The sequence below is a fragment of the Simochromis diagramma genome, unplaced genomic scaffold, assembly GCF_900408965.1.
Source record: "Simochromis diagramma unplaced genomic scaffold, fSimDia1.1 OVJJ01000402.1, whole genome shotgun sequence".
NCBI classification, from domain to species: domain Eukaryota; kingdom Metazoa; phylum Chordata; class Actinopteri; order Cichliformes; family Cichlidae; genus Simochromis; species Simochromis diagramma.
Genome location: NW_024386972.1, coordinates 6,832,365 through 6,847,348, shown reverse-complemented (window position 1 = coordinate 6,847,348; position 14,984 = coordinate 6,832,365). Strand labels below are relative to the sequence as shown.

General features: G+C 37.4%; 1 protein-coding gene across 1 annotated transcript; it reads right to left on the bottom strand.

Moving 5' to 3' along the window:
* Nucleotides 1-10,262: 10,262 nt before the first annotated feature.
* LOC120737897 (5-hydroxytryptamine receptor 3E-like) lies at nt 10,263-14,762 on the bottom strand. The gene is made up of 7 exons (XM_040038806.1): nt 14,569-14,762; nt 13,425-13,594; nt 13,165-13,325; nt 12,550-12,760; nt 12,288-12,434; nt 11,886-11,971; nt 10,263-10,481 (listed from the first exon to the last, which is right to left on the bottom strand). Exons 1-7 carry the CDS (start codon nt 14,760-14,762, stop codon nt 10,263-10,265), a joined length of 1,188 nt encoding a protein of 395 aa, XP_039894740.1.
* Nucleotides 14,763-14,984: the final 222 nt, after the last annotated feature.

The window sequence follows — 14,984 nt, the reverse complement described above, 5'->3', positions numbered from 1 at the left end:
CACGTGAAGGCACCAACGAGAGCTAGTTGATTTTGCACAGTTGTCAAGCAAAGCAGCACAGCACCAAATTTAAACTTTGGATCTTTTTAGTTGCCCTAAAGGTGTTTTATTGATCAAAACTTTTGTACTTGTCTTTAAACAAGTTAATTTTATACCTTAAGTTGGACATTTTTAACATGGGAGTATCTTCTGTGTGTCTAATGAGGCACACAGATCTGTTGGTTGTGCAATAAATACACAAAGACATACCAAGAAATGTGAAGAAAAGAAGCTTTTATTTCAACAGTGTTATGTTACTGTATATGTTTTTAGAACCAGATGACAGGAGTTTGATTTCATCATGCTAAAACATGAAGTGTCTGTAAATGCAGGATTTACAACAGGAACTATATTTTCTTTATATTCCAACAAATAAGCTGGTAACTTAATATGTTCTTAGAAGTGCTACACTTGCAATAAATTATAATTTAAACGTGCAGCCAGTAATTTTTATTTTATTTTACTTTAATAGAAAATGATTCTGTATTCATAAATATACATAAAATACTGTGAAGTTACAAATTCCAACCAACCGATGCATTCTGCTAAATGTAAAACTAATGTATTAAATATATATAGGAGCGATTCTACAATTTGTGTAGATTGCTATGTTCCTCCGATATATTTAAATACAGTAACTGGGAAGGACATTTCCCCTCCACCTAATCACACTTTCACATTTTATATGGAGGTACGTTTAAATCTAGAAGTCCAAAGTGAATGTTACTGACTGGTCTGCACAAAACCCTGAGTTAAATCCCACTGACAATCTGTGGGGTAAACTAAGACCAAGATCAGAGCCAGAAGACCATCAAGTCTGGGGAGCTTGGGAGGTTTGCCAGAGAAAAATGGGCTGGGATTGTTGAGCAGACGTGCGTGAGACTTGTAGAAAACTACAACAAATTACTTCAGGAGGTCAGGTGGGGGGGTTCATAATTTTAACCATGGTTTTTGTTTTTTTGTGAAAAACTGTGTAACTCTGTGTACAAAGTAAAATAATGTAACCATCTAAAAAAAATATATAAAAAAAAAACTAGGGTGTTTGGAAAAACTGTGCTACTTAATTCTGAATTATTATTAATATTAGCATTAGTAGTAGCAGTAGCAGTAGAATTTCAAAAGTTAGCTCAAACAAACAGACATCTTGCATTTTTCTAAGAGGATAACAGAATTTCCTGTAACCATCCAAACAACCATTGAAGAGCACTTATGATACATTAAAATGTAAAAGTATTTGAATTCACAACAACCACTCAAGGCTGATGTTCATGCTGTGTGTTTGAGATATTTATGTAAAGCGACTTGAAAACAGCAGTAATTGCAATATATAGATGTTCATAATGTATCTGGGAAATCATTTCCTCACAATCTCGGGTAAAATCAGGATGTGGGTAAATGCTTTTACATGTTTGCATCTTTATTTTCAGCATATTGAGATGTAATAAGTGGTGTGGGAGAGACCACAGCAAGTGCTCCATCAGTAGAGGGAGTGAGGCCGTGTTTGGAAAAGGTGAGAAAGTTTATTGACAGTGATTTCTTTTTGTTGTTGTCTACTGTCTGTCTATCTGTTCAGATCTTTTGTAAGTCCTGTGTATGTTCTCCTGACTTCTTAAGTCATTTTCCATGTTGTTCCTAGGTTTTTGTTCTGGACTTTGTCTGGATTTGTTTGGATTTGCCAGGTTCCACTCATGCTGTCCTGACAACCTTTGTTACCTGGTTAAAGGTAACTGTTTTCCAAGATGCCTTTGTGTTCTCCACTTGTGATATTTTCAGTTTTCCCAGACAATTAATCTTCACCCTAGTTATCTAAATACCATCTACAATCTCCCGCTACCTTTTAGTGCTGATATTTGTTGTACCTCACATGTACGTTTGCAAATGTGTACAATTCTGCCTTGATATTTTACCGCTTATCTCCTCTCATTGATATCAGACCCAAAGGTATTGTCTAAAACCCTCCAGTCTTGCCACTATCATTTCATTATGGCTGTTAAGTGATAGTACTACTGTTACGTTCTGTGAGGCTGTGGGAGTGTGTGGGTGGGGTGTTTGCCCACTCTCCCCGCCTCCACCCCTCTTGCCACTCCTACCTCTCTCTGTCTCTCTCACTCTCCTCTCTCCCCAGGACACAGCTGCTGCTGATTAGCCTCGTTTGCCACCTGACTCCAGTCAGCAATCATCCTCTGAGGCTATTTAAACTGGGGATGAGCTGTGAGCAGGGTGGCTTTTTCTTCGGTGGCTCTACGCGTTTCGGTGCTAGGTGTTAGCCAGCCAGCCAGCCAGCCAGCCAGCCAGCCAGCCAGCCAGCCAGCCAGCCAGCCAGCCAGCCAGCCAGCCAGCCAGCCAGCCAGCCAGCCAGCCAGCCAGCCAGCCTCTTTCTGACCAGTGAGCAGACGGGCTTGTGGGCCCTGAGAGTGTCTCCCCGTGGTGGGGAGTAGGGTAGGAAGTGTGGGAAGTGCCTCCCTTTTTTATTGTGTTTGTTTGGTAGTCTTCCTGCCTTTCGTGGCTGTGAGCGTTTTCTTTGTTTCTTTGGCGTTGTTGGTAAGACGGCGTTGCCGGCCCTTTAAGTTAATGTTAATGTCGTTTGTAACCCACCTGTACCATTTTGTAATAAAGTTCTATTAATACAGAACAACTCTGTCTGTTTTCCTTTTCATTCTGATTCCGGACTCATTTGTTACTGGTCCCCTCACTCACATGCCTAGACCCCTTCGGGGGGAACGTAACAACTACAAATGTGTGATCTGGTGTAACTGATATTGTGATAAACAGCTCTGAAATTCATATATCTGTCCTCTGTTTTCCTCATTCTCTCTCTCTCTCTCTCTCTCTCCATCACATTTGCTTCATAGTTCAAATTAATCTTTGTTTCATATTGTCTGTAGTTCCTCTCCCTTTATGGTGGGCCAGTAGTGACAGAATTAATTCATTTATATGCCATAAAATAATTAATTAAATGTTTCATTGGTTGATTACAATTTCAAACATATAAATTATTAATTAACTATGTCAATAATTAATTAAATGTGTAATTAATTAAAATAAAATTTTAATAGAATAAATTAAAAAAAAATTTACTAAACATTTTAAACAAAATAAATGTGCTTTTAAGTAATTATTAAAATATTGATTCAATTAATTAATTCCACTTTTAATTAATTAATGACATATTTAATAAATTATTTAATGGCATATTTAATTGATTCATTTTGTCACTCCTGGCCCTCCATACACTCTAAGGTCGTGCCCCAAATTTCCAGAAACAAAGCGCCTCAACACCAGGGCAGGGAGTCTGATTTGACCCTATTCTGGATAGCTGTTCTAATTGCTCTAATACAGACTAAAGAATACGAAAAATTGCAACAGCAGTTTGAGTTTTTAGCTGTTTAACATGACCTAAATATTATATGTTAGGCATTTGTCTGTTATAAGAACTCAAGTAACTTCTCAAAATTAAAAAAAAACTGAAATATTTAACTTTCCAAAGTAAGCATGACCACATTTACACAAAGCTCCAGTGGTGTGGAGATGAGAACGATATTGAGCTTCTCTTTCCAGCTCTCAGATTAAAGAGTAAGGCAAGTTATGGTAAGTCTTGAGGAAATTAATGTATGTAAACATGGACCTGTGTGTAGGAGCCCAGTCCACATAGAATCGGTCACCCATACAGAGAGTAGAGGGGTGACATTCATTCACATTAAACTCTACCTTATGTCAGCTTTATTCGTACCTTTCCTATGGCCAGTAGTTGTACTAAAGGTACTCTCACTGTTTTAATTATATAGAAATGTAATTTCTACTCAGTTTTCCAGTTTAAGAAAATCAAAGATAAAAACAGAGTAACTATTGTGATATTGCTTTAGCTTCCTGTCTTTCCCAATCTGAATGACATCACTGGGAAAAATATTCCAGGGAACAGCTAATGATACTGCCTGGAAAAGCTTTTTAAAAGGAAGGAAGATCGCTACAGGGAAAGACAGATTTCTCCTGTTATGGAAGTTTGGAAATGATGGAATTGAAGGTTAAAACAATTATTACATTGTCATGTTACTAAGTCTTGGACCAAAGGTTTTAACTTTTGTGATATCGCAATGTGTTCATTTGGATTTGAGATGCATTTCCTGCTCAGGCTCTATATTTAATCATCTGAGAATGCTGAAAAAATCTTACATTTATTGAGTTTTGTACATATTTGTCATACACAGCTCCTAATTACAGCACTTCTTTCAGTTTGATGTCTGGACTTTCAACTATTACAACAACTTGATTCTTTCATTCTTCCTCCACCATTTTGTTTGCCTCTGTGCTTTGGATTGTCCTGTTGCGTGACCCCAATTGGTCCGAGCTTTAGCTCTTGGACATGTAGCCTCTCATCTGACTCTAGAATGCTTTGGTACACAGGAGAATAGGGCTGCAGGGGCTGATTATTTTAGCAGTCAAGTATTCTATTGATTCCATCGAATAATTAGATAAGATTTTTTTTCTTGTTAATGATCAAATATTACAAATTTATAATTATCAAAAATAAATGTTAAAAGAGAAAAAAATACCAGGCTTCTAAAATAAAAGTCCTTTATCAAAGGAACTAAACCTTCAATGTATGGGTAGGGTGTGGTTTTGGCTCAGCTGTAGGGAGGAGAGGTGGAGGAAGAGCTTCAGGGTTCAGTGCCAAGGAGATGCTGAGTGGGACAGATGCTGCACATCATCTCATCAATCTCTCTTATTTATGCAGAGGATGCCGGGGCCTACAGGCTCCTTTGAAACACTGATAGTGGCTGGTGTCGCTGCAACAACCTCACAATTGTGCAAGCAGAGACTGAACGTTCACAGCCACCTCTGTGGAGAGGTGCATTAGCATCGAAGCGTTTGCTCATAGGGTGTCATCTAATTATTGGGGTTTTTCCTGTTTTCTCTGTATTATTGTACTACTATTGTATAAATACAATTGAATTAAATTGGTTTTTGCAACCATAATACATGGTGTAATGTACTTTTTAGAAAGAAGAGGCTTTCCCCTGGCCGTCTTTCCAAACAAATCATACTTCTTCAGGGTTTTTCTAATTGTAACTTCATTGAATCCTGATGGGGTAACACTTGTCAAACAGGAGACTGTTGGAATGTAACTTATGACAGAAACAGAGATAAGCATTACTTACTGTTTCATGTTTGAGCCAAACAGCAGCCCCATGGAGTGAAAAATGAAGCCAGAGCAGATGACCTTTTGAGCCTGCTACAAAAGTGACTCTTTCCATATAAATTATGAAATACCCAAGTTTACAGTAGAAACAACTAGTTTACAGCCTGATGCAACAATGGTTTTAGTGACACAGTGTTGTGTTGAAAAACTGGAGAAAGAAACCAAATTTACTCTCTAAACTTTCAATTAAATTAAATGCAGGTTTACTTGCATAACACAAAATCAGAAAAACTGTTTCCTCAAAATGCTCTGTACTATAAGGTAAAGATCCTACAATAATGCAAAGAAAGCAGAGAAAACCTCAACAATCTTATGACATCGTATGAGGAAGTACTTTGGCGGCAGTGGGAAGGAAAAACTCCCTTTTAACAGGAAGAAACCTGTCACAAAACAACTGTGTGCAGGCAAGTAGTGATGTGTCCTGTGTGTCGAAGCGTCGAATCGTGTGTTGGGTAATCTCGGGGGCGTTTTTGTGAAGCGCGTATCGAGGCTTGCCTTGATTACGTATGCAGTGACGTTCGAGGCCTCGCGGGCAGTCCGTACCACGTGACTGATTCAGGGACTGGTTCACCGGTTCGCGCCAGATTCGAAATAAAATGGGCAGAAAAACAGCTGATTCCCCATCACACTGTGTTGTGGAATTGGATTACGTACGTGCTACATAGTTACTTGAGCATTTCTTCTTCGATGGAACCAGCAAGGAACTGAGTTTTTTTTTTTAAATTTTGTCTCTCCTAATAAAGTATGCACACAGTAATAAATATCACAAATGATAAACACCATAATATAAATAAACAACACTACACATCCTATAATCTGATTTCTGTCTTTTAGTTTATTAAAAAGTGAAGCACCAAACACTAGTTTGTGTCATTATCCAGATGTACATAAGCATGATTACACAGGTACTAGGAGCGGGTTTTGATTATCGATTAAAATCGATTCTAGCTTGGATAACGTGATATCGATTCATTAAAATCCTGAATCGATTTTTAATATAAATATTACTACATTTCAACCACCACCAAACAGCTAAAACAGTAAACGAGAGGAGGTACACCGATTCTGCACAAAGACGTAAACACAAGGCGCGGACCGCTGACGGATCAGAATCAGTGAGATGTCGCCTTTCTCACCAGACAGCACGGACACGGTCGGGGCTGAAAGCCGACAGTTCACTGATTCTGATCCGTCGGCGGGTCCGTGCTTCGTGTTTACGCCTTTTTTGCGCTGATTCTGAAGCTGCAGGTTTTATTTCTCTTCAAACAATATTGACCGAACCAGCAGAAAAAGAAGATCCAAACTACGCTTCACATAAACATCGTCATGAATTTCCTCTGACTTTTGCTGTTTTGCTTTCACCAGGATAAAATCACACTTCATGCACAGCTTTCTCTCTCTCACTCTCTCTCTCACACACACACACACACACACACACACACACACACACACAGTATACTTCAAGAACAGTTTCCCGTCTAAAAATCTGTTTTCTGCATTATTCGCTTGTTTGTTACGCATAAGACCTCCGTTGTTTGTCAGCCGCTGTTCTTTCCCATTTAAATACTTCTGAAAAGAAAACCTACTTTCTGCCGTTCAATAGGCTACTAAAATAATTGAAACTTTTTAACATTATGCAAAATTGCAAAACGCTAAGGTGTGTCTCTAATAAAACCTCTATTTGCTCTGCTTCAATTCAGCAGCATCAGGTAATGTTCATTTGTTGATTGATGGTTTTCTTTCGGTTTTGATCTACTGCTGAATATTTTTATAAAATCGTTTTTCTGTTTTAGCCTCAGCTATGTTGACACAAAGGCATCTGCTGTGATGCTTACACATTAGATAAAGTCTCGAAAGTGTCAGCTTTCTTTTTATAGTTATACAAATATGCAAATGTACAGATCTATGATCTGAATTATACTATTGACTGACTGTCCGAGGCTGACAGTTACACAATCATACCAAAACGCTGTCTTGATACTTTCCACTTTCTCTTTTGTATCACACATACTGAGACAATATTCGGGATAAATAACCAAGAAAACTATTTATTTATTCAGTTTAGAGGTTTACACATCATTATAATCACAGAGCCCGCTTCACTTGAATTGTCCACTTGATGGCGCAGTAGAGCAAATGAATCATCACAATGCTTCGAACCATGAGTCGACCAATTGGGTGGAAAGCTTCAGTTCATCATGAGGCTTCATCTCACCATCACTACAGGCAAGAGAAGAACCCAAACACAAAACTCACCAAGACAAACGTGAACTCAAAAACACTGCTTTATTGTAGGGATGGAAGGGAAACAAATAACAAAACTAAAATGGGAAAACTAATAATAAATCATACATGAAAACACAGGGACAATCACACAGTTATGAGGGAGACTACAACACTGACAAAGGGAAACACAGGGCTTAAATGCACTGAGGGATAACGAGGGAAATGAGACACAGAAGGAGAGCACAGCTTGGAGTAATTAGGCTGGACGAGACAAGGGAAGCAAAACTAGAAACACTGAAATGAGACACAGACCTTCAAAGTAAAACAGGAAACACACTGACTGAACTCTAGACATGTAAACTTAACAGACTGGGGAGACAGAACATACGAACCTGAAATATGGGACAGAAAGATACCACGTAAGCACAACATGGAACACAGGAAGCCATATAACAAAACCTAAGAACTATAACCACAATAACCATAAACAAACCTAGCGTAATAATAACTATAAAGATCAAAACAGCACAACCCATATGAACATAATGAACTCACAGGGGAAAAGTAAAACTAAACACATTTAACCTAGGAACACAGGACCTCTTCAAAATAAAACAGGAAACAAAATGAAACGCAGACATGACTACACGAACTTGACAACAAAAGACATGCAGACATGAAACACATAAAGGACAAGAGAGACTTAACACAGGGCTTGACAGCACAAAGGGGAATCTAATAAACAAATGAACTTAGATAACCTAATGAACTTAAACATAAACATCAAAATAAACAAAATCTCAAAACGCTGGGTCAAAAGACCCAGGATCGTGACAAAACCTCCAGCAGAACCAGGCTCAAGGAGGGGTGGCCATCTACCACAACTGGTTGGGGATGAAGACAGAACAAGGACATGCTGCGGAAGACAATTAGAGATTAATAACAACTAGTAAGTAAATGCAGAGTGGTGTATAAAAACATAGTGAGTGAAAAAGGTTGCTGTTTCTACTTTAATCCTATAACACACAAAAACACCACTGGAGATGCAACTTTGATTTGTAGAAAAATTGTTTAAGTAAATAAACTGCAAACTAGCATAGACAAAGTAGACAACTGAGTTAAGTTTGGTAATAGTCATAATGACAACACTAAAGGTTTGCAGAATTTATCATTACTATCAAAGAACACCTTAATGTGTGTTTGCTTTTGTTTTTAATGTGCAGTTTAAAGTCCAAATGGTAAAGTGGTGCACGCCAACATGGCTGATTCAATGGCGTAGACAATAAAAGAGGAACAGTCCACTAACCCCAGATCCACCCTGTGCTGAATGAAATTACTAGCTGGCCTCTTTTCTCATAATATGTTTACAACACGATATCAGGTGGCTGAGAATGAACATGATTGGTTTTAACAAATGAGCTGTGAGGTGAAGGAGGACTGAAGTATGACAGGCGGGAGAGATTGAACGTCAGAAATATGAAATCAGTGAGGTCAGTGAGTGCGTGTTTGATAGATGAAGTTTGAAGATAGATGTTCCCCTTTGATAATGACTGATTTACTGCCCTGTCCAGTTTACATTACATTAGATGCAGACAGGATTTAATCTCAAATGTCCTTTACACTAATCTGCCAGGCTGCTCTCCTGTAGCAAACATCTATGACATGCCTGCCTGCACCGGTAGAGGGAACCCTCTCCTTTTGCTCGTCTGAGGTTTCTTTCATCTTGTTACCGTTAAATCATTTTTTGAAGTATTTTGTTGTAGACTCTTTGAGTCTACAACAAAACATTTAGATATTTTTAGGGATGCTATATACTATATGAATAATATTGATGTTTTTGGTTGTGACCAGGCTGTGGATAGTGGATAGCCTTTCAGATACTGTTCATCTGCTAGTTTTTTAGGCCTGCCACATCTTCTTTTGCCTTTCACATATCCAGTCAAAGTGCACACTGCACACATGATATAAAGCGCTTTGATAAACATGTTCTTCTTCTTTGACATTTTTTGTAAATTCAGCTAAAGAAATGGGAACAACTTCCCTTAATGGTAATGTAATAGACTTTTAACAACACAGTGTCTAAAGCTGCATTTTCAAAACAGTGTTTTCGTTGTTGTTGTCTGACATGTACAGACACAACACCGGTTCATTCTTTGATTTAGGTGGCTTTTTATGCTTAAATGATTCATATGTCAGAGTAAAGTGACTTAACAAACAAATAAATGAATAAAAAAACATCCTTCTGAAACTTTTCAAGAGCTTCAGAAAGCCTGGGGAACTGTTGCTGAAGACCACTTTTAAAAATTACATGAATGTCTGACTCATTGGAAACAAAATATAAAGAGACATGTGATGGCTTAAGGCTTTATTTATTAAAAAATATTCTGAGATGATAATATTTGTTTATTATGGCCCACAAACTGAGTCATTGTTTAAGTAGTTTGGGGTTTTTTGTTTCTTGGTTTTTTCTGTTTCTTGGTTTATTGGACACTTCATCCAGCATTCATTAAGCATAATACAACAGCTTGGACTCTAAAGTGATGGCTGATTAATCAAGCCAAAAGTTTAGGGTTAACACTTTGATCATTCTCATTCCAATACATGTCTGAAGGATCATCTAACTTTAACTATGTAAAAGTTGAAAGCAAAACTATATAAAGTGTATATAAAACAAAAAAGAACAAGGTTTTAAAACATTAACATGATGTCCTAAAATACAAAAAGACAATACAAGCCATATTTTGACACAAATACTCTACAGTACAGAAACTGTAGTATTAATAGGAAATACTCTACATTTCTAAGTGTTCCACTCAGTGTACATGAGAGAGAGAAAGAGCGACACGGTGACAGCATAGAAAATGAAGAAAACCCTGTTGATTCTGGCTGCCCACTGGACGTACTTCCCTCCCTTTTCGCTGCCACTGAGGTGCAGATTTAGTGATTTCTTCAGCTCCTTCAGCTCCTCCAGGATCAGCACCAGCACATTATACTCTCCTGTATGATTACTGTTGTTAACCTGCACAAAGTCAAGCAGTCAAAGAAGGATGTCAGAGAGAGTTTATGGTGATGAGAGTGATATTGCATCATGAGCAATAGTGGCAAAAACACTAATCTGGAGTCTAAAAACATTGAATGGACATAAATTGATATTATGAGCACAATCAGCATAATAACTGGCCTATATTTGCTTTGCGACGTTACCTCTGCTGTTTCCAGCAAAATCAAATCTTGTATGACTATTTCACGCTGAAATGAGGCCTGATGGGAAAAAATATATCAGGCCTCTGCATTAACGCAAAGATGCCAGCAATTTTTTTTCTTTTGTTGGGGGGGGGGGGGGCTCCCACGTCTAAAAAAAAAGAAATCATATTTATTGCATTATTAGCAGGTATTTACCAGCAACATTTTGTAGGTAGCTCAGTATAGCACCTCTATTATACTGTAACGTTTATTAACACAAGGTTTTTTCCCAATATTTGTTCAAATAGTTTGATTAAACAGGAAATAGGTTTTGACACACGAGAAACTCACAATTTTAAAGATAATGAAAATAAATATTTTACAACAATCTTACATCTGTGAATACTAGCATTTTACTTTTTATTTAGTGCCACCGCTTACTTATTCTTAATAAATGTGAGGGTTCATGTGTAAAACTACTGAATCTTGCACTGAACCATCATGTAACACTCTGTAACCTCATCCATCTGCACTGACCCCTGGTGTTTTAATGCTGCAACAACAGTTTGGTCTTTGTTTTTATTAAAACTGCATGTACTTTTAATAATTTAATAAATTTCTGTTATTGTATCAACGATCATTTTTAGCCCTGAATAAAGAACAATTCTAAGTCATTTTCCTCCCAAACTGTGTTTTTGGGGGCTTTTCTTGTGTGTTTAAGGGAACTTAATCCCATTTATAAATAATCTTAGTATCAGTTATTTAGAGCAATTTTATTTCATCATCAGAGCAATGATATTTTATTTAAAACATTTCCTCCAGCGCTACAGAGCACATAATTTATCACTGACCAACAACAGCTTTATCCAAAGCATTACTTTCATGTGACAGTAATCTCCAGGGGAATATATCAGGACCCCAGAGGTTCCCCAAATAATACTGTAACATAATCAATGCTAATTTCTTCCATTTCTGTAAGGCTGTGTTGTATTCTTCACAACAAAGTATCTTTTCTTTTTAGTCTGTAAACAGGAATCTGAGCCCTGATTTGATGTTGGCCAGTCAAAATGCATCCGGAGGCAGTGTGCTCTGAAGATCTTATTCATCCCACTCAAGATGAATTTACACATTTGTTTTGTTGTCACTGATTAATTAAGATCTTGTAAAGATGTTAATACAATTTTGCTCAGCTGTCATGTCATATTAATGCAATATCTGCATGCATATGCTCAAACTGTACCACTTCAGCAACAGGCAGTAGCTCATGCTGTTCCTCATCACTGGAAACTATGCAGATGCAGGAACAGCAGGTCTGTCTTTTGTCTTCTGAAAGCAAACAGTAGGTTTGTCACAAGAATTTACACACATTTAAAACATGAAACATCTGCTAACTAAAGATACGATGAAGCTTTTGAAATTAAATGTACAGCATGCAAATCATCGCCTTCTTTTTGTTCTCTTTTTCAATATGTTTGCTTGTGTTTCCAGACACTTTTCATGTTTACTGCATTTAATTTTTTAAAGCATTTTTCCTTTGCAGGTTCTCTCAGGGATTACCTGAGATCTGAATTCTTGTTTTAGCAGACTGATACTATAGACTAAATCTGTGATCAGTATCTGAGAAGCTTTTTACATATCTCACCTGCATCGCTTTTATTAGTTTTGGCTTTTTTATGTTCATTCTTCACCTTAAGCTTGACTTGGGAGTCTTTTTCTATCAGATGTGTAACCAAAATTGTCTCCAGCAGACTGAGCAGCATAAGGGCAAAAATCACAATGCAGTATGTTGCTGAAAGGATGAAACAAGCAACAGTTATTTTTTTTTCTTTTGGTATCTGGTTCTTCTACATACATGAAATACGTCACCACACTTAAACATCATCCCTTAAGGAAGGATTCTTTACCTATGAGTGGGGTCTTGTTGGACATGGAGGGCAGGATGTCGTTCAGGATGAGCAGCAGAACGGAGATTGCCAGCAGGACGGTGACTTTGAAGCCCAGCTTCTCTCCTCGATGGTCAGCGATGAAGAAGGAGGCGAGATCCAGAGTTAGGAAGAATAAGATGGGCAACAGGAAGTTAATGACGTGGAGGAGTGGTCTCCTCTTCATGCTGAACTGGGAAAACGGGTTCAGTGGTTAGGTTAGATTTACCTTGTGTGAAAGTTATCATATTGTGTGGGTGTAGTATTGCAGAAGTAACTTTTAAAATTGGTTATTTATCATAAATTGCTTGATTTGGTCATATAAAGTTATTATCACAAGACCATTGTAGTCAGTTCTGCAGCATTCCTGTTTTATGAATACGAGAAGCTTTTATTTCAAGAAATATTTTTAATGAAATAGAAAAATGTCTCAGTTTAAACATTTCATTGTTTTCTCTGTTCATTTTACACAACGTCCTGACTTTTTTGGAACTGGGCTTGTAGAGATGTAAATGTTAATGACGTCTCTTATCTTGTTTTTTTTTTGTTTTTTAATGTAATTTGCCACTTGTGTTTTTATTTCTGTGTATTACGTACAGTGTATATGAGGTTTTCCCACAGTTTATTTTCAAAGGTCATATTGACTTTGGAGATGGACAGTTGGAGGAATTCCCACTCTCCCTGTGTTTTCATCACTTCACGGGAAAACTGCGTGGCCCGGGAGGAGTTGGAGAAAGGAGAAAGTCTCATCTCATCTACTGTTTTGAGAAATGACAGAAAGAATGAGAGAAACGTTTCAGAGTTCAAACAACTATGAAAGCAGGAGAAAACACACCAGAACACTCATCCTCCCTCACCACAGTGACTTGCAGAACCAATGGTGATGTTACATTTCTGCGTGTCGAAGGGGAACTTGTGGACATCCATCTTACAGGTACTGACAATCTTAATGTCGTCCTCAGAAGTGATCGTCCCATCGTAGGCTACGGAGATGTAATAACTCTGAGGGGAGTCGTCCCTCTGTATCCTAAGACCACAACACACACACACACACATTATTCTCTCTTTCAGTATGTTTGCAGAGCACCTACACAGCATAATTTGATGATACTAATTATAAACTGACTGAATTATTCTGAAGCTCCTGCTGTCACAGCAGCAGGATAATGTGTTTGTTTTAAAGTAGTATAAAAGCTGCTGCGTGTACTTTAATAAAGTGTGCACACAATGAAGCTCCTGACCTTCTAAACAAACACAGGATGGCAGCAGATATCAAGCTGTTACATTTGATGCTGAACAACTATAAAATGATTTTTTGCAAAAAAGCAAGCTCCTGCAAACATTCCTCCCTACTGATATCCATTATGATGGTCAGTTTGGATTTCAGCAGGTTGTTCTCATAGTGTCTATATAGCTAAATGCATTGAGTTGATGCCATATAATTGGCTGATTAGATATTCCTGTTAACAAGCAGTTGAACAGGTGTACCTAACAAATATGTCTAGCCAAAAACAACGTAAACTGCAAACAGGAAAGTGTCTGTTATATCAATAAACTGGCTTAATAAATAGATAGCATCACAAAGCAGCATTGTCCATGAAAAATAAATTGGTGATGACCTAACAAATTATAATTCTGTTTGACACTTATGACAGGTGAGCGGTCATAGTTTATTGGTTGTTATATATGATTTGTTTTAGCAGCTGCCCTCAGCAGTCCTGTTCACATTTCACTGTAAATAAAAAGTATTTCAAATTCAGCTATGAGAAAAAGAGTTATGACCTTCATTTCACTGTGATTTTCAAAGATTTAACATGCCAAAAGTATTTATTTTGCAATGTGAATCCAATTTTATTCAAAATATTGATCTCTCAGGTCAGGAAACACTTTTTTGACACACTTTGATTTGAACAAAATGAATAAAAGTGTCTCCTTTTGAACCTGTTTGTGTTTGATTTTGTAATAAACTACACTTCATGTCCGTGTGTGTTGCTGACTCACATCTCATAAATGAAGATATCTGGTTTCCAGAGGATTTCTCGAGGAATTGTGATATGAGTAATTCCACAAAACTGATCAGGGTCCCATGAGATGCGTTCATTATTCCATATCTGCAGTAAGGTTAGATTATCAGAAAAGTCAAAGACGGAGATGCACAAGGTGTGTCTCAGGCAGACCATGATTTGCATCCTCATTGGGCCGTTTTTTATTTCACCTTGTGCAGAATAGAGCAGATAGACCAATGAAAGACTGCATCAAACAGATCAATGTACAATACTTAATTTAACAAGTCCTAAAACAACATCTGTGGAGCTTAGCTTTATCATGAATGTCAAATTATCATTTTTGTAGTGTGCTTTCTATATTTATTTATTTTAGTTTTATGTTGTTTTGAAATGTGTTGACATATATTTTTA